This window comes from Peromyscus leucopus, chromosome 4, assembly GCF_004664715.2.
Source record: "Peromyscus leucopus breed LL Stock chromosome 4, UCI_PerLeu_2.1, whole genome shotgun sequence".
Lineage (NCBI taxonomy): Eukaryota > Metazoa > Chordata > Mammalia > Rodentia > Cricetidae > Peromyscus > Peromyscus leucopus.
This window is the reverse complement of record NC_051066.1, coordinates 19,271,198-19,298,715: the sequence shown is the minus strand read 5'-3', so window position 1 is coordinate 19,298,715 and position 27,518 is coordinate 19,271,198. Positions and strand designations below refer to the sequence as shown.

Here is a 27,518-nt window from a genome sequence, read left to right as displayed (position 1 = left end):
GGAATCTTCAAACCTTACAGAAGAAACTCAGTTTTTGTTTGTTACAGCAAAAGGGAGAAGCTGGATAATGAGACAGACTGAGTTGCTATGCTGCTGTGTCTGTTTTGAAGTCTTTGTAGAATAGTTTCCCTGAGTATGCTCATCTGGTTAAAACAATCAATGCAACAAACTCTAAAGGAACTTGGAATAACTATCTCCCATATCAAACAATAAATCTGAAAGAAAATAGGTTTTCCATTTTGAGGAGATCAGACTTATCATGTAGAAGATTTAGGGATTTAGGTATGTTTGCTAAACAATACTGAAGGAGGCATTTGCAAAAAGTCTAAAGAATGATAAGAACAAGTAGCACCCTGGGGCTATAAATGATAATGGCTAGGAAAGGATGACTAAATTTATTGATTCAAAGTGTGAAAGGCTACACTTGGCCCTGGAGTTATGTTTGTATACAACTGAGCATCAGTAGTATATTTGCATTGTGTGAAAATTGTCACTCCATTTTAAAAGGTACATAATAAAGCAACCTTTCTTTCAAAGATTCTGTAATTCTATAAGATTATCTTTTAACAGTAAAACATTTTACATACCAACCACAGATTCCCCTCTCATCCTTCCTCCCACTCCCCCACCCCAACTAACCCCTCAACTCATCCCTCATCTCCTCTTCCAAAAGGGTAAGTTATCCCATGTGGGGGACAGAAAAGCCTGGTACATTCAGTTGAGGCAGGACTCAGCCCTTCCCCCTGCCTCAAAGGTGAGAAAAGTTAAAGAACTGGCAATGCATTGTCTGAGAGAATACTGATGTTTAACTTGTACACTGTTTTAGATTTCAAGGTGAGTTTTGTTTCCACTGAACTATTTTGTTAAATCCACAGATGGCATCAGACATTCTTAGAGCTAAGATAAAAGTGATATTTGAAATAAACTAAAAACATTGTGAAAACTTCTTCCTTTTTATTTTATGTTGTTTTTTTAACCTGTTGTGCACAATGGCATTTCTTTACGGTAATTCTCTTGAAAAAGAGTGTCAATGAAATTAAAATAGGGAAAATACTTTAAAATGGCTACAATTATTTAGTGATTATGATTACTGGAGAAAAAGCATATTTGGAAATAAATCTATTTTTTTCCCACAAAAGAATACCTGCTATGAAGTGAATTCTTAAAGAATAATGGCTAATAGAATTATATTCCTTTTCTTACTACTACAACTGTTTTAATAATGATGAATAGTATGGAAAAAGGTAAAACATCAGAAAACTTTAAAATATAGGAATCTTTTATGAATGCCTTGCATTTTGGCCCATTTTTTACAAGAAATATACTAGCAGCACCAGGAAAAATTATATTATACCTGTAAATATTACTACAATTTGTAGATCATTACACAATAGTCCTCTTAGCACTTGCCTGAACAAGCACAACTAGATCAGTTTTGAGAAATGGGTTTTTTTTAAGTCTCTATTTTGCCTGATTTTTGTTGTTGTTTCGTTTTGTTTTAAGATACAGTCTCACTGTGCAGAGCTGGCCAACCTCAAACTCCCTATATAGATCAGGTTGGCCTCATACTCACAGAGATCTACCTGCTTTGATGTATCTAATGAAGTGATCAGAGGCATTCACACCCAGCTCAAACATTTTTCCTGTGAGGAAATGTAGAGAAGCTCCTGCCTGTCTGCTGTATACTTGTTGCCTCCTTCGGAACAGTAGGGGACAGTAGTGCTATCTCAGTCAAGAGCATGACATTTTGAAATTTTCCCACACTGGCCCAAATTTTAGAAGTTATATCTATTTTTAAACTTTAATTTTAATAAGATATCTTCAATTGCCTATTCAACTTCAGGCTGATAAACATAATTAGAAGTATTCTATATCTCTCTAGAACCTAAAATTTTGTGATTAAAAAGAATTATATATATATATATATATATATATATATATATATATATATATATATATATAGTTAAATACAAATGGTATGAAGGAATCAGTCCCTTTCTTTAGCAATTATGTGTATTATTCATATGGTTGCTCATTACTTGTGCCAAAATTCAAGTGTGTATTATGTATTACATTTCCATGACCTCATTGAATTAATCATAATAACCAATATATAGGGCATGAGGCACAAAGAAAACTACTTGTCATTATGACTTTAATTAGATATGAACATATATGTGTTTATTTATAGTCATTAAATACTGAAATAATCAATGTGTCTCCTTTGAATACATCTACAATTGATTTTGCACCTCTTCTGAAAGGTTGAGGGTAACTTTTCCAGTTTTAACAAAAGTATGGGACACTATTTATGGGCAAATCAAGCTATATTACAAATTTAGTATAAATGAAAACTTATATTCCCAATTTTTATCATTTAGAAATAAATCTGACATTGCATTATTTCAAGCAGCATTTATAGTCCAATGACTGTGAGGAGATTGTCTTATATTGGGTACAAAATCCCCGACTCTAATTCATACTTGGAGAATAAAATCAGTGAGTAGTACAGCATAAGAAAAACAGTATGACTGAAAATATCTGTCCTTTGACAGATGAATGTTCTCTGAACAATGGAGGCTGTAGCAACCACTGTTCTGTTGTTCCTGGAAGAGGAATTGTCTGCTCCTGCCCAGAAGGACACCAGCTCAAGAAAGACAACAGAACCTGTGAAATCGTAAACTACTGTGCTTCCCACCAGAGGTGCAGCCAAGTGTGTGAGCAGCACAAACACATGGTCAAGTGCTCCTGTTACGAAGGCTGGACACTGGGTACAGATGGGGAAAGCTGCACCAGTGTGGGTGAGTAGATACTGCAAACCATGAAAACAAACCCCTAAAACACCTTGAAAATTTTTAATGGAAGGGTTCCATTTATTCTCTGTATAGCCTTTAAAAGTTATATCACTTTTTACCTGTTCCAATACCTCTGGAAAAGATGTATTATAACATACCTTCCTATTATAATTCTCTGACCCTTAGCCGTCTGATCACTACTATTGTTCTAACCAGTGATCATCACAATTAACTTCTCATAGCATGTTTTGAGGATAACACATCACACATTCGAAATTGTACATAATGATGAATTTTTGTCATCACTGAAATCTTATTGAGTCCCCATCACACAGGTCTATGGATAGAACTAAAGAGGTTCCTGAAATTGGTTGATGAAATTAACCTCCAGAGGAGAGAAGGCATCTCTTTCATTTTATTAATATAGGCTTCAGATCACCTAACCTAAAACCAAATAGGATAATTTGTATATAACACAAAGGATAGACATAGAAAGAGACACAGAGAGAGACAGATAGACAGATAGATAGACAGATGATAGGTAGATAGGAGATAAACAGATAGATAGATAGATAGATAGATAGATAGATAGATAGATGAACAGACAATAGGTAGATAGAAGGTTATACATATTTCAAAATATCATTTATATTCAGACTTTGAATATGACTGTTAATTCAAAATAGTCACTAAGTATGAGCTGCTAGCTTTTGGGCTTTAAATGTAAAACTTCTTTCTTGCCCTTCCTTCACTCTCATCATTCTTTTCTTGAAAATATGATTTTCTTTCTTTAAAATATGATTTATATTGAATTGTAACATGCATGCTTACTCGTCTTAACACTTCAAATAGAAAAAGAAAAGATAGCTAGCTTTTCTAAGGCATCTAATAAATGACAAATTGGGAACTACTTCAAGTATTTACAAGATGAGAAGAAGTTAAAATAGGGATGAAAATACCATATCAAATAAATTTTAATTCATGACACCTGACACCAATACAATATGGAAATACAGTCTGTTGTTGTTGTTGTTGTTCTTATTGTTTTTCAAGATAAAGTTTCTTTGTGTAACCCTAGCTGTCCTGGAACTATCTCTGTAGACTACGCTGGCCTTGAACTCTCAGAGATCCACCTGCTTTTGTCTCTGACTCCTGAGAGCTGGGTTTAAAAGTGTGCACCACTGTTCGACTCCATGGCTGTATCTTGATTAATCTTTATATTTAATGATGCATTTTTTTTACAACCAGACCACAAATCCTGCTCTCTCCTCTCCCCCAAGTTCCTCTCCCCACCTACCATTTGCCCTCCACCAACTCTTTCTCCATTTCTATTCAGAAAAGAGCAGGCCTCCCCTCCAGTGGGTGTAAACCAAACATGGCAGCATATTACGTTGCAGTAGGACTAGGCAGCCACACTCGTATTTAGGCTGGACAGGGCAATCAAGTACTAGTAATAGGGTCCCAAAAGCTGGCAAAAGACTCATAATCATCCCCTGCTCCCACTGTTAGGAGTCCCACAGAAGATGAAGCTACACAACTGCAACATATATGCAGAGGTACTAGGCAGGTTTCATGCAGGCTCCCTGGTTATAGGTTCAATCTCTTTGAATCCCTATGATTACATGTTAGCTGACTCTGAGGGTTTTCTTATGATGTCCTTGACCCCCCTGGCTCCTACAATCCATTTTTCTGCCTCTTCCTCAGGATTCCTTGAGCACCACCTAATATTTGGCTGTGGATCTCCACATCCATTTCCATCAGTTGATGGATGAAACCTCTTTGATGACAATTGTCCTAGGCATCAGTCTATGAGTATAGCATAATATCATTAGGATTATTACATGGATATTTTTTGCCAGTATTATTTGGTTCTATCCTAGGTCTCTGGGCTATCCATCCTCTGGGTCCTGGTGTTCCAGGCAATGTCAGGGGTGGGTTTCCTCTTATGGCATGGTCTCAGGTTAAACCAGTCATTTGTTGGCCATGCCCACAATTTCTGTGCCACCTTTACCCTAGCACATCTTGTAGGCAGGACAAATTGTAGGTCAAAGGTTATATGGCTGGTTTGGTTTCCCAAGTCCCTCCACTGGAAGTCTTGCCTGAATACAGGAGATAGCCAGTTTAAGCTATGTGTTTCATATAGCTAAAAGTCTTAGCTACAGTCACTCTTGTATACTCCTTGGAGTTTCCATTGCAATAGGTTTATACCTCACCTGGAAATGCATGCCTTTTCTGCCATCTCTTCTATTACTATCCTCCTCCACTACCCCTACCTGATCCCTCCTGCTGCCATCCCCAACCACCTCCAATTACCCTTGAAATCTACTTTATTTACCCTTCCCAGGGAGAGCCAAGCACTCCTCCTTGAGCCCTCCTTGTTACTTAGCTTCTCTGGTTCTGTGGATTGTAGCATGGATATATTTTACTTTACAGCTAACATCCACTTGTAAGTGAATATATACTGTATTTGTCTTTCTGAGTCTGGGTTATCTCACTAAGGAGGAATTTTTCTAGGTCCATCAATTTGCCTGTAAATTCCATGATGTCATTTTTTAACAGCTGTGTAATATTCCATGTGTAAACACACCATTTATTTTTTTTAAATCCATTCTTCAGTTGATGAACATCTAAGTTGTTTCCAAGTTCTGACTATTAAGAATAAAGCTGCCATGAACATAGTTGAGCAAGTGTCCTTGTGGTATGATTTGTCTTCTTTTGAGTATATGCCCAGCAGTAGTATAGCTGAGTCTTGAGGTATATTGATTCTCAATTTTCTAAGAAACCACCATATTGATTCCCAAAATTGCAGTACAAGTTTCACTCCCACCAGAAAAAGAGAAGCATTTCTCTTGTTCTACATCCTCTCTAGCATGAGCTGACACATATGATTTTTATCTTAGCTATTATGACAGGTATAATATGGAAACTTGGAATTATTTTGATTTGTATTTCCCTGATGGCTAAAGATTTTGAACATTTCTTTAAGTGTTATGCATAAATTAGAGATTCCACTGTTGAGAATTCACTGATAGAGCTGTACCACATTTTTAATTGGATTGATTTGTTGATATCTTGGTTCTTGAGTTCTTTATGTATTTTTGATAACCCTCTGTCAGATATGGGATTGGTGAAGATCTGTCCTCATTCTTTAGGCTGCCATTTTCTCTTTTTGACAGTATCTTTTCCCTTAAAGAAGCTTTTTAGTTTCGTGAGTACCACTTGTCAGTCTTAGTACCTGAGCTATTGATATTCTGTTTTTTGAAGTTTTCTACTGTGCCAGTGTGTTCAATGCTATTTCCCATTTTCTCTTCTATCAGATTCTGCTTACTTGGATTTAAATTGAGGTCTTTGGTCAACTTGGAATTGTGTTCTATGCAGGGTGATACATATGGGTCTATTTGCATTCTTCTACATGCCTACATCCAGTTAGGCCAGCACCATTTGTTAAAGATGCATTCTTTTTTTCCATTTAATAAGTTTGATTTATTTGTCAAAAATCATGCATCCATATGTGTATGGATTTACATCCATGTTTTTGAATTAATTCCATTAATTTACCCTGTGGTGGTATTGTGTTTCCCCAAAATATTGTGCACCCTAATAAACTTATCTGGGGTCAGAGACAGAACAGCCACTAGATACAAAGGCTAGAAAATGGTGGCATTCACACCTTTAATCCTAGCACTCCAGAGGTAGAAATCCCTCTGGATCTCTGTGAGTTCAAGGCCACACTGGAAATGGCCAGGCATTATGACACAGCCTTTAATCCCAGAAAGCGAGCCTTTAATCCCAGGGAGTGGTGCTAGAAAGCAGAAAGGTATATAAGGCAGGAGGACCAGAAACTAGAAGGATTTGGCTGGTTAAGCTTTCAGGCTTCTAGCAGCACAGTTCAGCTGAGAGCCATTCAGATATGAGGACACAGAGGCTTCCAGTCTGAGGAAACAAGACCAGCTGAGAAGTTGGCCAGGTGAGGTTAGCTGTGGCTTTTTCTGTCTCTCTGATCTTCCAGCATCACCCCAATACTTGGCTCCAGGTTTGATTTTATTAATAAGACCTGTTAAGATTCATGCTACACTACCCCTCTGTTTTAAAACTAATATCATACAGTTTTTGTTATTATAGATCTGTAGTATTGCTTGAAATCAGGGATGGTGATACCATGGAAGGTCTTTTATTGTATGGGAGTGTTTTAGCTATCCGCAGTTTTTAGTTTTTCATATGAAGTTCAGTATTGTTCTTTCAAGATTTGTAATTTGTGTTAGAATTTTAATAGGGATTGTATTGAATCTGTACATTTCTTTTGGTAAGATGGCCAGTATTATTTGTTTAATCCTATTTATCACTGAGCATGGGAGATCTTTCATTTTCTGATATCCTCTCCAATTTCTTTGTTTAAAGACTTGAAGTTATTGCCATACCAGTCTTTCACTTGCTTGGTTAGAGCTACACCAAGATATATTATATTGTATGTGGCTATTGTGACAGATGCTATGTCCCTGATTTCTTCTTCTGCCCATTTATCATTTATATTTGGAGGGCTGCTGATCTTCTTTTTCCGTTAATCTTCTAGCCAATCACTTTTTGGAGGGTGTTTGTCAGCTCTAGAAGTACCTTGGTAAAATTTTTGGGGTCAGTTATATATACTATCACCTACAAATAAGGATACTTTGACATCATCCCTTCCAATTTGTATCCCCTTGATCTCCTTTAGTTGTCTTATTGGTCTAGTTAGAACTTCAAGTACTATATTGAGTTGATATAGAGAGAGTGACAGCCTTATCTTATTCCTGATTTTAGTGAGATTGCTTTGAGTTTCCATTTAATTTGATATTGGGTATAGACTTGCTGTATATTATCTTTATTATGAAGAGTTATGTCCCTTGTATCTTCTTATTAAGCTATATATATTTTTTATTCATTTTACATATCAACCACAGATGCCCCTCTCATCCCTCTTCCCACATCCCCCCTGCCCAGCCCCCACCCCAATCCACACCTCATCCCCTCCTCCAAAATGCTAAGTTCTCCCATAGAGTGACAGCAAAACCTGGTACATTCAGTTGAGGTCGAAATTTTGTATATAGAAAACATACTAGGATATGCTTCATAGCTACATGTATTGTCCTATGAGGACTGTAAGACACTTAAAAGCCTGCTTTGTTCCTCCAACTCATAGAAAGCAACCATTTCTTCCCAGTCTAGACAAACTACACACAATTAGCTCATTTTTACCTTAGAGCAAGTTTGAACTCGACTGAATGTTTCTGTAAATGGACCATAAATTAAAAACTTTACAGACATGCACAAAGACAAATTTGTAGATGTCTAACCAAGGTTATTAACACAAAGCAATGTAAAAAAACTCATGCCAATTCTTCACTTACTAAGTCTGGCTGATAGGGAACGGGCTCTCTATGCAATTATCTCTGTAGCTTGTCTCACCAGGCACTGTGCCCCCGGCCTCTGGTCATAGTCTTACACCAGGAACCTTTGAAACCTTGTGTTGCCATGGTAAATAGCTCTGTCCCTTATCATTTACTCAAGGAATATGTTATGACCTTCAGAGGTAGCCTTGTAATTCATATTATTATTTGAAAAAAGCCTGAAAAATATGTATATAGCTATGTAGTACAGAGGAGAACAAGAAGGAATAAGAATTAGGAAGAATTAGAGCTGTAAAGAAGAATTGGAGCTGAAGAAGAATAAAAAATAAATGACCCTCCGATCATGTGAGTCTTTACTGCGCATAAAAAAAGTCCTAAGTTACATTTCACTATGCAATGCCTTTTTCTTTAAACCCTGGGCGTAGCCATGAGAGCTGGTCTCTCGGGTTAACAATAGACTTTCATTTGGGCCACCAATCAGCACCAAATCATGACATGGAGACTTATTATTAGTTATGATTGTTCAGCCTCAGCTTATGCTTGTCCCACTAGCTCTTATAACTTAATTTAACCTGTTTTGCTTAATCTATATATAATTTTACCTAAGGGCTTTTTAATGTTTCTTTCTTTCTGTATGTCGTATTCCATGTCTGGCTGGCTGGTGGCTACCTATCTGATTGCCCTGGGCACTCTCCTCTCAAGCCTTTATCCTCCTCCTACTCATTCTATCTGCCTGACATCTCCCTCTCTTTCTCTCTCATTCTCTCCCCTCTCTCTCTTCTCTTCCTTCTCCTGTTTGTTTATTCTATCTGCTCATCAGCTCTGCCTACCCCTCTACTTCCTAACTATTGGCCATTCAGCATTTTATTATACCAATCAGGTGCCTTAAGCTAGCAAAGCAACATCTTTACATCATTAATCAAATGCAGAATAAACAAAGGTAACACATCTTTGCTGAGTTAAAGTGATATTCCACAACACCTGTCCATCGGTGAGAATGGGGTATAGAAATCTCGCACTTTCAGTGTGTGAAGGTTGATGCGTGTTTTAAGCTTTAGTAATGTTTTCTTTACAAATGTGGGTGCCTTCACATTTGAGACCCAGATGTTGGGAAATAAACCATCACCTTGGTGGATTTTTTCTTTGATCACTATGAAGTGTCTTTCCCCATCTCTTTTGATTAATTTTGTTTTGAAGCCCCTTTTGTGGGATATTAGAATAGTTATACCAGTTTGCTTCTTAAGGCCATTTGCTTGGAAAATCTTTTTCCAACCTTCTACTCTGACTTACTGTTTAGTTTTGATGTTGAGGTATGTTTCCTGCATGCAACAGAATGATGGGTCTTGTGTTTGCATCCATTCTGCTAGATTGTGTCTTCTTATTAGGGAATTGAATCCATATATATTGAGAGATGTCAATGACCAATGATTGTTAATTCCTATTATTTTGGTGGTGGTGGTAGTACTGTGTGTGTGTGTGTGTGTGTGTGTGTGTGTGTGTGTGTGTGTGTGTGTGTTCCTATTTTGTGTTGTGCTGGTGTGAGGCTATAATTACCTATGTTTTTGTGACTATCGTTAGCCTCCTAGATTGAACTTTTCCTTCTAGTATCTTCTATATGTCAGGATTTGTGGATAGATACTGTTTAAATATAACTTTATCATGGAATATCTTGTTTTCTCCATCTATAAGACTGAAAATTTTGCTGGGTATAATAGTATGGGTTAGCATCTGTGGTCTCTTAGAGTCTGCAGCACATCTGTCCAGGACCTTCTAGATTTTAGAATCTTTATTGAGAAGTCAGGTATAATTTTAATAGGTCCATCTTTATATGTTTCTTGGCCTTTTCCCTTGCAATTTTTAATATTCTTTGTTTTGTTTTGTGTGTTTGGTGCTTATTAGGTGGAAGGGGACTTTCTTTTCTGATTCAATCTATTTGGTGTTCTGTAAACTTTTTGTACGTTTATAAGCATGTCTTTCTTTAGGTTAGGAATTTTTTTCTATGATTTTGTTTAAACAATTTTCTGGGCCTTTGAGCTGGGTATCTTCTCTGTCTATTCCTATTATTCTTAGGCTTGGTCTTTTCATAGTGTCTTAGATTTCCTGGATGTTTGTGTCAGGAGTTTCTTAGATTTAACATTTCCTTTGACTGATGTATGTATTTCTTCTATTGTGTCTTAAGCGCCTGAGATTCTCTTTTCTATCTCTTGTATTTTGTTGACAATTCTTATATCAGTAGTTCCTGTTTGCCTGCTTGGGATTTTCATTTTCAGAATTTCTTCAGTTTGTATTTTTTTTTTTTTTTTGCTCCACTTTCCATTTTCAGTTCTTGAACAATTTTGCTTGTTTCCTTTAACCTTTTTTCCCCTTGATTTTCTTGACATTCCATAGGGGATCTATTTATTTCACCATTTTTTGTTTGTCTTTTCATCCTTTCTTTTAAACGATTTATTTATTTCCTCTTTAGGAGCCTCTGGCATCTTCATAAACCTGGTTTTAAGGCAGTTTTCTTATGCTTCAGCTATGTTGAATGTTCAGGGCCTGCTGTAATGGGATGGGTGGGCTCTAATGGCAGCACATTGTCCTGGCTGTTGTTGATTATGTTCTTACACTGACCTTTAGTCATCTGGACTTGGAATGATTATAGGTGTAGTTGACAATTTTTGGATTTGGCTTTGTTAGATGGATGTTTTCCTCTCTGGTCTTCTTGCTAGAGTGACCTGTGGTTGAATAGATAGTCTCTGCCTGAGTTGGAGGCTCGACTTCTGATTGTATGGATGGTCTCTGGTCCAGGAGGGAATTGCTGCCCAAGTTGGGAGCTGGAGTTCTGGCTATGTGTGTGGCCTCTGGGTTTCAGGTTGTTGGCCTGGCTTCAGGTGGAGTAAGAGACTTCTGCATGGTTTTCAGGGAGCTTCAATGGTCTCTGAAGCTCAGGATGCTTACCTGTCCTCTGGTGAAGTAGGAAGATTGCCAGAAGTGTGGACCTTGCCTGCAGGGAGCTAGCCTGGCTCCTGGTGGGGTAGGAGTCTTCTGGGCTGGAGGTCATCTTAATTAATCTTAGTGACTGCTTTTCAACAAATTTATTTTCTGGCCTATGCACATCAACATGTAACTTTTAGTTCTTGTGTTTTATGAAAGTCTCCTAGTCCATATGCTTTATTGGACTTCCAAGAATGTATGCACCATGAGCTCTCATTCACTTTATTTCTTTTGCTGAGGTGAGATTTTATCCCTGTCTTTTCTAGAAATCAAATTTATTCTTTGAGCCCCACTAAACCAAACATTTCTATTATTAAGCCTTTTATTCATATTTCCATATATATTTCCCTGTGTAAGACATCATATTCCTGAAGATATATGATCATAGTTTGATTTGACTATTTTATAGTCCTATTTTTTCCTTCCTTCTTATTTATCATCCTAATGAAATAAAAAAAACCTTAAAGTTGAAAATCACATTACTGATTTTTCCTTCGTTTGAAGTAGAAAACAGTTTGGAAAAATTAATATACAGTAAATGACTATTATATTTTTAGATCACTAAATCATTTTAATCTTTTAATTTTATTGCATTTGTGGTACTGTGTGGGTGTTTTCTCTTGTTAACAATTGAATCTTCACAATAATATCAAGGAATGTTAATTCCACTCTTTCTTCTCCAAGATTCTAAATAAATTAATCCTCACAAGAGACTAAAAGAAGCAGTTTGATGTGTGAGAAGAGTCATGTTGTTCAGAGTAGAGAAACATATCAGATTTGATCAGATTGCTATGGTCATAGTTCAGTGGGAGCCTAAATTATACTTTGATAAAGATGAAATTATGCCGGGCGGTGGTGGCGCACGCCTTTAATCCCAGCACTTGGGAGGCAGAGCCAGGTGGATTTCTGTGAGTTCGAGGCCAGCCTGGGCTACCAAGTGAGTTCCAGGAAAGGCGCAAAGCTACACAGAGAAACCCTGTCTCGAAAAACCAAAAAAAAAAAAAAAAAAAAAAAAAAAAGATGAAATTATAAGAGTATTGGGGTGGGGCAGCATTATGTGAAATAACTCATGAGTTAACAACTAATAAGTTTCTATTTTTCTAAAATTAAATTGCATGAAATCAGGTTCAAAGTTAATCCCCAATGCAGTTGGCATAAGCTCAGCCTGGGAGGAAATCCCTAGAGAACTATCTCATAACTCATAATTTGTTTACTTCACACCTGCTTTGTTTATGATGTAGGAGGAAAGCAAACATGTATTATAACATTTAGGTGGAAATGAAGGTTTTCCTACATGAATAATTTAGCCAGTTAATAATAAATTGTTCCTTGAAACAGAGAAATTAATACTATTGTCAACATTTATGTTATTCATAGATATGTTTTATTATTTGATATAATTGTCCATGTATAAGAATTTTATTCTATATTTCTGTTATTTCATCTCTTTGAAAAAGCAGAGGCCTCATAGCATATTAAAAACGAATTCTCAAGGGGAACTGCTCGACTTTTAAATAAAGGTTTCGTGTGTGTTATCTTTTCATTTCCAGCTTCTTTACATGATCCTTTTTAAAACATAATGTGTTTCTGCTATTGAATTTAATACAGATGCTAACTTATCCTGACATTTCAAAAATACAAAAAGAAGTGGAAAAGAGAAAGAATGTGAGACACTGTGGTTCAAGAAAGTTAGAGCCAGAACACCTCTGTTCTTCTTAATCCTCTATTTTTTTTTTGTAGTGCTCTCATATAATTATTTTTTTACATTTGAAATTCTTCACAAGCTGGCTTTTGCTGCATTGCTGAGCTGTTATTTTTTTTTAAATCACACCCAGTCTTACTTGCTAAATATAAAGATTATAAATGACATATTTATGATATAGTTTTTATTTAATAAATCTTACAAATTTCACTTTTTTATCTACTCTCTTATTTTCTGCTTTTCTGAAGTGTTCTCTTTTGTCACTGCCTTAATTTTCCAAACAACATTTGGAATGTTCTACCTAAAATCCAGGAAATTGCTGCTGAGTGTATATCTTCCTAACTCTACCATCTGCTCTTTGATGGGCAGCCTGTGGCCAGTTCACAACATGTTTCTCCCACCATTGTGAAGAATATGATAGCTTTCTTCCTGATTTCTCTTAACCTCAAGCAAATTACATTTTCTCAAGAATGACACTTTTGTCCTTATTCCTCTAGTTCTTTACTTTTGAGATGAAAAAGTTTTATTGCTGCCAATTTACATTACGATTTAGGAAGGAGATTGTTGATGTAGATTCACAAACACTGAAGTGAAATGACCGTCTTTGGGCACAGTGTGTCCTCTCACAATCTTTGATTCTCACATATACATATCTGTACACACTCACTTGGCGAACTCCTTTCTGCTCTGAAACACTGTGATCCACTAAAATTTAATTTATTTGACATTTACATCTTAAAGGACACCAGCTTTCGCTCTTCACAATTCTAATTGCCTGCGTATCAACAGGCCACTTAAAATTTTTTGATTATGGGGATGGAGAGATTGCTCAGTGGCCAACATTGTTTTCTGATCTACCTGAGGATCCAAGCTCAGATCCAAGCACCACATCAGGAGTTCGACTTCTTAAGCTCCAGCTCCAGATCTGATGGGTAAGCTTCTGTCCTTGGAAGACACATGTGCAGAAACACACACACACACACACACACACACACACACACACACACACACACATATATATTTATATAGATACACACACATGCATGCATATTTATGTATGTTGGCTAAATGTTCTCTTTCTTGTATCCTTCAATTATGCTGTTTTGTCAGCACTTTAAATACTCTTCTGTTCCTCAGCATTCTCAGTGATTCTCACTCACATTCTCAATAGTCTTGACTTTTACTGTCTGTTATTGCTTTTTCTTCCCTTGCAGTAACTCTGGGATGCTACTGTATTCTGCAAGCCAATAGCATCTTGACCTCAACACAGGTCGATAAATATGCCATCATCTACTAAAAATGGCAGTTTTTCAGCAGCTATTTTGTCTGGTTGATGCAGAGGAAAACACTGGAACTAGACATAAATAGGCTTTTCATAGACTAAATGAGAGAGAGTAATGTGAGTTGATTGAAGAGGTCAGTTCTATGGAAAAGGTCAAAGTGAGAAGAAGCAGCTGGCCTACCCTGAAGAAAAGTGAGTAGTGAAAGTGTAAAAAGCTGTGAGATGATGCTGTAAGGTACTTATAATGTTGTCTTGGTAAAATAACACTTTCCCAACTCCACCCAGAACTTACGTATCACTCTGGATCCTCAGTTCTTTGGCATGCTCTCCAGGTCCTTCAGTTTGCTGGTCTTCTCTGTAAACTGGTGTTTTTTTACATTTCCACTGAGCATCCCTGAAGCCATAGTATAAGTGCTTTGTAGGCACAGTATATGCATACACACACACACACACACACACACACACACACACCCCACCGTGCTTATCACTTCTTTGATCAGTGAGTTACATCACCAATGGCCTTTATAGCCCACCCACATTCTCTTTAAAAATGTACATCCTGTAAACTCTTTAACACTGTCTTCTTCAAGAGTAACACTTTCACGATATTTACTTTAGTTTTATTAATAATGTCCATTTATTAAATACCTATGAGTATTAAATTCCATTGGTAACACATCCTTCATTGACTAGCCACAGAAACTGAGACTCAGAAAAAAATATAAATTCATTTGTTCAAAGATTGTAGCTAAGAGGTAGTAGAGCAAAGTTTTCGCCATTTATTCTCCTGACTCTAAGGATGAGTTTCTCTGTGGTGCCATCATGCAACCTTCTCAGCCTCAGGTGCTCTCACATTCCCACAATCTCTTTAAATATCTGACTTTCAAGAGCTTTCACTTTTCAACCTTTTTAACCAAGATTTCTTATTCAAATAATCTATATATCTTTTCAATATAAAATTTTATAGCTAGTAGCACATAGCATGTTGGTTGTGAAACCGTATTTTAAATAGTTGGGCCTTTTACCTTTCCTTCCACAACACATATACTTATGTAGCCAGAAGGTTTCTCTGATCCTGCCTGTCCCTGCTGTCTGGACGAATCTGTTTCACCCAAGTCCTGTAGCTGCTTGGTCCCAAGTAAACACCCAGAGGCTTATATTATTTGCAAACTGTATGGCCTATGGCAGGCTTCTTGCTTGCTACCTCTTATAACTTAACCCATTTCTATTTAATCTATAAGTTGCTACATGACCATGGCTTACCAGTACTTTCACATCTTGCTTCTCCTGTCAAAGGCTCACAATGTTGTGCCTCTGCCTTTCTTCTTCCCTGTCTCTCTCCTTGGATTTCCAGCCTGTCTCTAAGCTACCTTGCCATAGGCCAAAGCAGCTTCTTTATGAACCAATGGGAACAAAATATATTCACAGCATAGAGAAAGACATCCCCCAGCATACTCATTACTTCATTTATTTCCCCCTTTCCCTTTATTGTTATGAGATCATGAATGAAGGGATGACTTAATTAAAGCCCTCACTTCTCAGCACAGAACCATCATTGTTTTATGTAAGACCTTCCTCCTAGTCTCTCCTCTTTTATTTTGTCTCTAAAGCCCTCTTCTCTTCCTCACCAAGAGGAGACCATTCAAATTTGTCATAGATACTTTCTTATAAACTATGGACCAGCTTATGTATAACTACATTTAATATACATAAATACAGTTTAATTTAGGTAAATTATGAAAAATTTACCTTTGGTATAATCTACAATCTAACATTTTTCACTATGCATAGCTTTTATTATTTGTGATGTGTGTGCAACTAATCTATGTGTAATCACTAGATAGTATCACGTGGTATTGCTTATCCATATACCAAATAAATATCTCCAACTTGCCCCCACCTCACAATTCTACAGATGTACACATATGTCTCTTATAGGGTGTTGGAACAATTCTTTAATCCCTGCATAGTTACTTTTCTCATTACCCAAGAAGCAGCAGCTTCAGGGAAGGAGGGTTTATTTTGACCCATGATTAGAGGAGATTTGGTCCATCACAGTAGTAAAGGAATAATGGTGAGTGATTGTTTTAGTTAGTGCTTCTATTGCTGCAAAAAGCACCATGACCAAAAAGCAAGTTGGGCATGATTTATTTGGCTAACATTTCCATATTTCTCTTCATTATTAAAAAAAGTTAAACAAGAACTCAAACAGGACAGGATCCTGGAGGCAGGAGCTGATGCAGAGGCCATAGAGATGAGCTGCTTAATGACTTGCTGCCCTTGGCTTGCTCAGCCTACTTTTTTTTGTTTTTGTTTTTGTTTTTTTGAGACAGGGTTTCTCTGTGTAACTTTGTGCCTTTCCTGGAACTCAATTGGTAGCCCAGGCTGGCCTTGAACTCACAGAGATCTGCCTGGCTCTGCCTCCTGAGTGCTGGGATTAAAGGCGTGTGCCACCACTGCCCAGCTGCTCAGCCTACTTTTTAAAAGAACCAAGTGTAGTTGAAGTTTTCTTGTGTCCACCCAACTCCTATGTCCTTGCGTTTCTGTAGCTGCTCAGACCCAAATAAACACACACAGGCAATATAATTTAAAACTGCTTGGCCATTAGCTCAGGCCTACCACTATCTAGCTCTTACACTTAAATTCAGCCCATTTTTTTTTTAAATCTAGATGTTGCCACATATTCCATGGCTTGACCTGTGTGCCTGTTACCTGCTGCTCCTTCGATGGTGGGTTGTCATCTCCTCACTCAGCCTTCCTCTTCCCACAATTCTCCTCTCTGTTTGTCCCACCTATACTTCCTGCTTGGCTACTGGCCAATCAGCATTTTATTTATACAGAGCACTAGCTATCCACAGCAAACCAGGATTACCAGTCCAGGGATGACACCACCTAGCATGGGTTGGACCCTCCGCATTGATCACTAATTGAGAAAAAGCTTTACAGTTGGATCTCATGGAGGCATTTCCTCACATGAGGCTCTGTCTTCTCTGATCACTCTAGCTTGTGTCAAATGGACACACAAAATCAGCCAGTACAATGTGGTTCCATGGTGGTAGGAGCACTTTGTAGCTCCTTGATATTTGGCAACAAATTGGGAGCAAACTAAGTCTGTAAGCATATTAGCACATAACACAGAAGCACTGCTCCTTTGACCTTTCATCTGGCAGATAGACACCATGTTCAGTAAGGTCCCAAACTGTCTACTAAGTGTAACCAGAGCCTCACTGGTACATATATAACAATCTATGGGGGAAAAACAGACTCACTGATACAGGATAAACTAAATGAGTTGCAGAATCCTTGGAAAACTGGGGACCAGTCACATGCTGCTTCACACAGCTTGATCTGGTCTTCATCACCCAAGAGAGTACAATCACCTTTCTCCTCCCTTTTAAGCAGTCACTGAGGCAAATAAGAAGCACTGCCTCTATCAGGCCAGATAGACCACAGTCACAGGCAGAGTGAATTCCCACTACAACTAAGGGTCATCAGTTAGGAGACTAATTCTACAAACATGCAAACCTGGAGAAACATTTAACTTTCAAACTATAATGTTCCACTCTCACCCCTGACAGCTCATGGCTGAAACTCTCTTTATTGTAAAGCCTAGAACTCCATATACAAAGGTGAGGCTTGCAGTGATTCTACTGGGGAATCCTTTAGGCTTGGGTAGACACACCCTACAGACTTGTTGCTTGGCCACTGGTTTGGTTAATCTTCCTGTTGTTGTGAAAATAATATGACAAAAGCAACTTAAGATTAAAAAGGTTTATCACTGTTTGAGGTTATAGTCCATCATGACAGCAAGAACTCTAGGCATCTGGCTTCATTGTGTCCTTCGTAAAGAAGCAAAGTGATGAATGCTCTGTACTTTCTTCTTTTTGTCAAAATAGGACCCAAGTCCAGAATCTCAGTCCGTGGCATGACATCACCCACAGTTGTTAGGTCCTCCTACTACAACAAACTTCATCAAGATAATCCTCCCCCCACCCCATTGCCTTGCCTAGAGGCCTGTCTCAAGGGGCCTTTACATCTCATCAAGGTGACAATTGATATTAATCAACACAGTCTTAGTTGTATATTTCTAGCACCTCCAATATCCTACATTCTTCATTACAATGTAGGTTTCATCTTCACAATTCCAAGTATTAGATTCTTGGGTAATTCTTTATATGTAATCTTATCCATTACACATTGCCTGACCTCATCTGCTTCTATCTGGGACCTTGGTACAAGCCCGTAGGACCCATAATTCTTACATTCTTCATTCCTGAAAAAGTAGCACCATGTAAGAAAGTCAGCTTCTGTTGTCCCTGTGAGATTTTGCCTGGCCACTGTGTATGAACCACAGCCTCAGCAGCCTCTGTGCTTTCATGGTGGATCATGGGAAAAATATCTCCCTAGGCTGCCATTTTCTAGGTGAGCACCCTGGAGGATATGTCTTTTCAGGCACTCTTCTTTCAGATGAATATTTTTCAAAGGAGTCTTCAGTTTTGTGTTCTGTAAACTTCCATATATTAGGTTCACACTCAAGATGTCTTTTCTGTTGCCCCAGTGGAAAGGGTATTAATTAGTCTCTGTTAACAGTAGAAGCCACATCTCCCAGCACAATCTAAGTACAACGTTAACCATACTCACATTCCATTCCTTGTCAAACTGCACATTTTCACAACGTTGATGTTTTATTTTCTGTCTTCTCACCATAAATCTGGCTAGAACTAATGAGCAGTATTTAGACCTTGTTCTAAATATTTATCTTTCATTTTCCACCTAGTTAGTTAATTTATCACTTTTGAGTTCAACCTACTGACATAAGCAGAGAATAGATTATTAAAATGTAACAAGAATAGTCTCTAATCCATCTCCCAAGAGCATCTTTGTTCCTTTCTGAAATTTTATGATTCAGACTGCCACTGTCTGTTTTTTTTTTTTTTTTTTTTTTTTTTTTCTATTAGTGTTATGTTCTTCCCTGGCTCTTCTAGAATAACCCATGAAGCTGTACTTATTACTATGTAGGGATTCTCTAGTTTGTAGCTCCAAACTCTTCCATATACTTCCTGCAAATAGACACAAAGGCCTACAGACCACATGATAAAGTTTGATATAGCAACAGCTAAATTACTAGGTATTAATTTTCTGTACATGTCACTTTTCTTGTCATTGGAACCAAATACTAAAGGTAGAAAATCTTTTTATTTTGATTGAGAATTTGAAAGCATATGATCAAATATAGTGGAGGGAGGTATGAGGGTGGACATCTCCATGAAAATGGTACTGTGCGGCAGCTACTTATTCTATATCATCAACAGAAGCAGAGAGCTGGAGCTGTGGAGTGGCCAGAAACTATGTCCACGAGCTAGCTCCCACCTGAAAAGATTCCACAACCATCTGAACAGTGATACAATCTGGGGACCAGTTATTCAAGCACATAATCCTCACCATAGTTGGAACAGTGTCACTGAGTCAATGAGTGTGCTTTACAGTTATTGCTACTAAATACAGCCAGCTGCTCATCACAATGCTTGCACAGTCCGCATTTGTGCTAACAGTAACTTTCTTAAGTTCCCACATCTATGCCAGCTTTCAAACCCTTCTGATTTTCTATGTTTTTGTTTTTATTTTGTTATTTTTTAATTCTTTTTAATTTATGGGAGTAACATGAATTTGATTCTTTGTTGTTGTTTTTTTTTTCATAGTACAAAATTGGAGAGAATTTCTCTACATGCTTATTATACTTTTGTTTTATTTAGTTTGGAGTCATTTTCCTATAAAGACATTTATTATTGTTTACTTACCTTTTATTATTAGTTTGTAGGAACTGAATCTATACTTTAAAACACAGACTTTGCAAATATCTTCTAGTCTGCTAATTTCAATCACCTTAACATTTCTTGACTAAATTTTCTCTTTTATTACCCCTCTTTTGTTTCTTTGATTCATTCTTTTTCATAAATCCTCTTCCTAGCATCCTCCACAATATCTCTTTGACATTCAGTGTTTTTGTGCAAAATATAAATTGATTTTTATGACATATAGCTATGATTAAAAATATTGAATATAATCTATTAAAGGCCACTGGACTATTTCTTAGAGTGCAAAAAATGTTTCTTTCACCTTTACATTAATGAGTTCTCTCTTTTTCTCACCTCTGCACACAGAAATTTATATATGTACACATAAACACATAGGGAATGCAGACTCTGACCATTTGTCAATAGAAAAAAGAGGTGAGTGCGTTTATAAACTAAAACATAAAGCAAAAATATTAAAAAAATAATTGAGAAGTGGAGAAAGTTAAATGGAGAGAAAAGTGGAGAAAAAAATTAAAGTTAATGTACAGCTGACCTAAATTCAGAGGTTTGAGTAAAATTGGAAAGTCCATCTTTGCCTTCATTTCATAGGTTCTATTGCCTCCTCCCTTGTGAATAGTGCACTTTAGTATTATTTGACTATTATTCATTCTCTAGATGGCTCTAGCTGGAGGAATGGAGAAAAAGGGGGAATCAATACATCGAGGCTGGGAGATAATAAACCATTTACCACAGTATAAGAGTGCTCTCTGTAAAGTAAATGTATTTTTGATGGAACATAGAAAGTCAAATAAATTCTTAACTGCAGAAACAGAAAAATAATCAGTAAGTCTGAAATCAGAGAGAACGAATTGTAACTACAGCATCATTCTTTGTTTGAGGTTATGGTATATATGATAAGGAAACAGAGCTGTTCATATAGAATTGTGAGTTGCAGAGTTGCAATAACAATTTACCTCAAAACAGTCTAGAGGAACAGGGAAGATATTTTCTTAAACCAATCCTCTGATTTCAAATTCCATCTCATAAAAATTATTCTGTGAACTTGTAGTAGGACTTACAGGAAATCAAAGAGAAGATAAATACAGATAGCCATTTTCTGAGTGTGTTTCACACTTTGCTTGGGAAGGACTACATTTATAAGAATTCTTCACTGTGAAGGTGGCTGTGGTAACCTTCACTTAGCACAAGTGTCAACTCATACAGAAGCAGGAAATTTTCAAGTCTCTTATTCCATAAGACTGTGACATACAAGGTCGAGCTGCCAAAGTCATTCATTTATTAGCTAAGAGTATACTGGAAGAATCATTAGATGCAAATGAAAATAGGTGGTTATTTCACACTGAACTAATATCCATTCTGAATTGAAGTTGTGCCAAACATAGTTAATGTATATATGACAAAATTGAAATAAACATGGAAATTATTCACCGGTTTTGATCTCTCAATTATATATATTCATCTTTTGGTTAAAGTAAAAACACTGTACAACTTGGAATCTTAAAACTCAGTCTTCTTGGTTTCCCACTAGTTTATGAAGTAGCATATTGGATTATTCATTGCAGTTTTATTTTCCCAAAGGGAAAATAATGATCAAAAAAGTCAGAAGAAACCTCAAAGGTATGGATACTAGTAGGAGCTATCTAGACTCAGCATTCAATAGGGTTTCTCTTAGTAAAGCACAATTCTGTAAGTATTTATTGAATGGGTTTTTCTCAGCTCAAAGAGACAATAATAAATACAAGAAATTGAAAAAGCTTTGAACATTTTTGATTAAAATGTTTCTAAGGCAATGAAATATTCCCTAAATTTAATGCCCTCTGTGTATTCATCTTGGCATCTCCATAATTGATCACCTTGTACAGCTAGCATATTCGTTTGTACTCTCAAAAACTATAATATTATTTGTGGTTTTGAAATTACATAAATTATGTATAATATAGTCATCTGAAAGAGTACTTTATGCTCTAAGAGTATTTTGAGTTTTTGTGTTATTTTTATTGTTATGTTTATTTCTACTAACTAACTGATATACAGCATTTTACTGTCAGCTTTCTTATATCCAAGGGCTTTGAGGTTGCTCCAATAGTGTGCTGTATCAAATTTATGTGGCATATACATATATCAATATGCACAGTTGAGACATGTGTTCAAATGTATATGCCTCCTCAGCTGTGCAGATTATATTTCATTAGTATCAAATATTTCCAAAGAGTGTGGATATAATCTACACACCATGCTAGACAACATTTTAGAATTCATGATTCTTAAACCATTGCTCCACTACTAACACTAGCCGCAAAGAAGCAAGAAATCCTTCTCATCCCCCCACAAGCTATATAGTTCTTTCATTTTGCCTGAATACTTGCTGAGCAACTGAGGATGCTGTCATTCACATATTTAAGAATAATTCTACTCTATGGAAAACAATGTTTTATGTAAAATTTTGTCTTCTAAATAATTACAAAAATATGACTGGGAGTGCCTGGTTAGCATGTGCAAACCTCTGGAATGACACACACACACACACACACACTACAATAAAAGTAAAAACAGGTTAAAAAACACCAGATTAAATGAATGTGTCCCTTCTGTTATTTTAATTGATTTAAAACTTTACTAGTCCTCTCAGTTTCTACTGTTGTCTTATTACAAATCATTGAAGCATACATGAACTATTACCATTCTTCACATGATTTGGAGTAACTCAATTGTTCTTTCATCTCATAATTATTTTCAATATTAATTAATTATCTGTCATATGAATGGAGCCCTGAAGACATGATGTAGAAATCACTTATTCCTTTCCACCATGTGGGTCCAAGGGTTTGAACTCATGTTGTCAGGCTTGGCTAGTAGTTTCTCTATACAGTAAGCCATCTCACTGGCCCATCATCCATCCTTCCTTCCTTCTTTCCTTCGTTCATTTGTTCGTTCGTTCATTCCTTCCCTCCTTCTCTATGTCTTTCATTTTGTTTATCTTTCTCTCCACCCCTTCTTTTTTCCTTTTTTCCTTCTTTCACTCTGGATTTGAAGTTAGAGCTTTATGACTGAATTGAAATTTTAATTTGGCAGAAATTTTAGATTTTTAAATTATAAAATCAGATACATAACACCTTTATCTAGAGAACAGCCTGTTTCACTGGCTTGGTTTTTGTATTCATAATTATTATATAGTTTGTAACTTTCATAAAATTGCACATTCATTACACACTTTAATAACAAGTAAATTGAAATACAGTTTATAAACCATAAAACTCACCATTTATTTTTTTTCTTTTTTATGATTAACTTTTTTTTATTTTATAATTTAATTTAATTTTACACATCGGCCATGGATTCCCTTGTTCTCCTTCCTCTCCCCCTGCCTTACCCCCAGCCCACCCCCATTCCCATCTTCTCCAGGGCAAAGACTCCCCTGGGGATTGAGATCAACCTGGTAGACTCAGTCCAGGCAGGTACAGTCCCCTCCTCCCAGGCTGATCCAAGTGTCCCTGCATAAGCTGCAGGTTCCAAACAGCCAGCTCATGCACTGAGCAAAGGACCCGGTCCCACTGCCTGGATGCCTCCCAAACAGATCAAGCCAATCAACTGTCTCACTTATCCAGAGGGCCTGATCCAGTTGGGAGCACCTCAGCTATTGGTTCATAGTTCATGTGTTTCCATTCGTTTGGATATTTGTCCCTGTGCTTTTTCCAATCTTGGTCTCAACAATTCTTGCTCATGCAAACCCTCCTCTTTGTTGTCAATTGGACTTGTGGAGCTCCACCTGGGGCCTGGCCATGGATCTCTGCATCCGGTACCCTCAGTCATGGGATGAGGTTTCTAGCACGACAATTAGGGTGTTTGGCCATCCTATCACCAGAGTTGGTCAGTTCGGGCTGCCTCTCAACCATTGCCAGTAGTCTATTGTGGAGGTATCTTTGTGGATTTCTGTGGACCTCTCTAGCACTTTGCTTCTTCCTATTCTCATGTGGCACTTGCTCAGCTATGTTCATATCAGCATTGTTTGTAATAGCCAGAACCTGGAAACAACCTAGATGCCCTTCAACTGAAGAATGGATATATAAAATGTGGTACATATAGATAATGGAATACTACTCAGCAGAGAAAAACAGTGACATCATGAGGTTTGCAGGCAAGTGGATGGATCTAGAAAAAATCATCCTGAGTGAGATAACCCAGACTCAGAAAGACAAACATGGTATGTACTCACACAGAAGAGGATACTAGATATAAAACAAAGATGACTAGACTGCTACTCACAACTCCAGGGAGGCTACCTAGAAAACAGGACCCCAAGAAAGACACAGGGATCGCCCAATGACAGAGAAATGGATGAGATCTACATGAACAACCTGGGCATGAGTGGGGGTAATGAAGGGCAAGGGTCCAGGGAAAGAGAACTCAGGGCAGTGGGAGATCCCAGCTGGATCAAGAACAGAGAGGGAGAACAAGGAATAAGAAACCATGATAAATTAAACTCACCATTTCAAAGTGTACATTACAGCAATCATCACTACATTTTAAGATGAGAATATTTTAATAGACCCCAAAACAAAACTCAGGCTCCTTAATAGTCAGTCATTCCTATTAATGTACCCACCTCACACTCTGAAAACTCCTAATCTATTTTGTGCCTCTGTAGATTTGTCTGTTCTGGACACTTTTTGGAAATAGCATCAAACATTATGTATGCTTTGATGACAAGCTTGTTCCACTTGGAATATATCAGTGCTTGGTTTATTTGTTTATTGATGAATAATGTCTATTATATGGTTGTGCAATACAACATTGTATATTCATCCACCACTTGATTGACAAGTAGATTAGTCCCACTTTGCAAGCTATTAGGAATAAGGCTGATATGAATATTTACATAAATGTTTTCAGTTGACATGCATTTGTAATTGTCTTTAAAAGTGTATTAGTAGGTTTGGAATTACTAGTTCCTATGGTTACTAAAATACAGAAATATGTAAAAAATTGGGAAACAACCAAATGCTACACAAAATGGCTGCTTTCCTTGAACATTCCACCTTCTGCATAGGAGGGTTTCAGTGTCTGCAGTTTTAATATCTGTCTCCTTTGCAACTGTAATCATCTGCAAAAGGTATGAAAAGGGCCCTTGTTGTGTTTTGCATTTGTGTTTACCTGCTGACAGATGCTATGGGGAGCACGTTTAGATAATCACAAGCATTCACTCACCATCCAGACAAAAGTATCTAACTACATCTTTTAAATAGGAACATTCATATGTTCATCAATCCATCACACATCCTCTTTATCTGTTTGGATATAAGTCTCACATCAAAAGTATGTTTGGGAAATATTCTCCTGTTGTTTGGGCTGTCTTCTCATCTTCTGAATAGGTTCCTTTGGGGAAAATATATACATACATACAGATAGATAGATAGATAGATAGATAGATAATTTCTGATAAAATTAAATTTATTTCTTTCATTTATTAGTAAACTTTTATTTTTTTCTAATTGAAGGTAACTAAAATAAAGTTTATGTATCCTATTAAGAGTTGTTTAGTTTTAGATCTTACATTCACTTCTGTGAAATAATGAACAATATTTACATGTGATTACATATAGATGCCATATATATGCTACCACACCAATATATATTCATATACATGCTACAACAGCAATATTTTATGTGTGGAAACACAGTTTCTCCACACCTCCCTTTAAAAAGACATTTTTCCCTTACAATGAGCAGCTCTCCGGGAATTGAACTGTGGGCTCCCTCCAAAGCCATATGCTCTCACTGATGGCTTCTGCTTGTTTGTTTTTCAAGGCTGTCATGGAGCTAAACTGGCAAGGCATGAATACATATTAACATACATTTTCCTGTTCTTAATTCAATAGGCCAGCTAGTCTATTTGAATCAGTGAGCTCTAGGTTGAGTAACAGGCCTTCTTCAACTAATAAGAAAGAAAGTGAACAATGAAAACACTGGCATTGACTTTCTAATCTCCCTGATCATGTAAACATGTACATCTGTACACCAGTATATACACATATAAGAACATACATAATACACCAAAGAACACATATACACACAAACACACAAACACACAAACACACACACACACACACACACACACACACACACACACACGAATCAAAACGTGTAAGAGAAAGGAAGAAAGAAAGAGTGAGCAAACAAGTTTATTGGCATTTAGCACTTAATGTGCTTCTGTACAGCAGCAGGCAGCCCAGTCCTCTGCTGGTGACTGTTAAGTACAGCTGGCTAGTTTAACTCCACAGTCTGCCAGCTTATCACATTTGGTGGCTAAACCTAGCCATTGAAATTATTAGTAGACCTATTCTGGCCTAGCCAGGCAGTCTATGCCATAATCATTTGAGACCTGAGTGTTTTCTCCTTATGGATTTTAGATCTATTTTAATTGGCTATGATAGAATATTCTTATATGCATGCTCCATTTCCACCCTTTCAGTTAGCTATTATTGCATTAATGTGCAATAAAGGTCATAGTGCTGTATAGCACCTATTCACTGTACAAAAATGGTCACAACTACATACCTAGTGTTTTCCACATCTCTGGAGGTATTCTGAATAGGTTTCCTAATCTTCACAGTGCTCACATATTCATCTGAGCCTGAGGCTGGGTTTGGCTCTGCTCACTATGAGAAGCTTCCTTTCATACTTCACTCATTGCCTGTACTCGCTATCAGTTCCAACAAGATAGAGGCTGGAATGATATGTTATAAGGGTCATGGGCCTTTATTAGTTATTTGATCAGGAAAGACTACTCAGAGCAAATGAGATGAGTGAGAAAAGTAGAACTGACTGAAATTGACACAAAATTAGTTCAAATTAATTACTTTGAACTATAAATTCAGATCTCCATGAGATATAGCCTCAACAGGTCTTTTTTTTTTTGCTTCATTCTCTGTAACTACTTCTCTCTTCTATAGAAATAGTTCCAATTACCAGAACATAAACACTACCAACATTGAACAAGTGCTCTGTGGCCATAGAAGAAAAGAAATTATTTCAATTGTTTCACATGGACCTCAGGCCAATCAGATTATATTCCTGTGTCTAGAGAGATTATGAGAGCCCATATTCAAAGGACTGGCTTAGACTTGAACAAGATTTTCATAAAGGAAACTATACTGATATTAAAACGGAAGAAGTCTTTAAGGCCATGTAGCCATCCCTCAGAATGGCCTACAGAAATCATGTTCCTATCATATTATTATTACTAACAGTGATCAGTACAGGGCAAGATACACACTGAAATTGATAATACAAGTTTAATAACTTCCAGGTAATGAAACACTTACTTATAAATTTAAAAATAAAGTCATTTTTATTTTTACATATTTCCAATTTTCGCTTCCATCCATGCTTGAACTGGACTGGGAATAGAATCATGATGGCTTTTCTGTTTTGAATGATTTTTTTTTTGTTGTTTTTTTGAGACAGGGTTTCTTTGTGTAGCTTTGCGCCTTTTCCTGGAACTCACTTGGTAGACCACGATGGCCTCAAACTCACAAAGATCTGCCTGCCTCTGCCTCCCGAGTG

General features: G+C 37.0%; 1 protein-coding gene across 5 annotated transcripts in view; it reads left to right on the top strand.

Annotated features, from left to right (window-relative positions):
* The window catches only part of Lrp1b (LDL receptor related protein 1B), a 1,927,307-nt gene that overhangs the window by 1,235,757 nt on the left and 664,032 nt on the right, over positions 1 to 27,518 (top strand). For all 5 annotated transcript variants that reach the window (XM_037205578.1, XM_028868856.2, XM_037205579.1 and 2 more), the window contains one exon: positions 2,556 to 2,801. In XM_037205578.1, the coding sequence (XP_037061473.1) occupies positions 2,556 to 2,801 (246 nt within the window). The remainder of the gene's footprint in view (positions 1 to 2,555; positions 2,802 to 27,518) is intronic.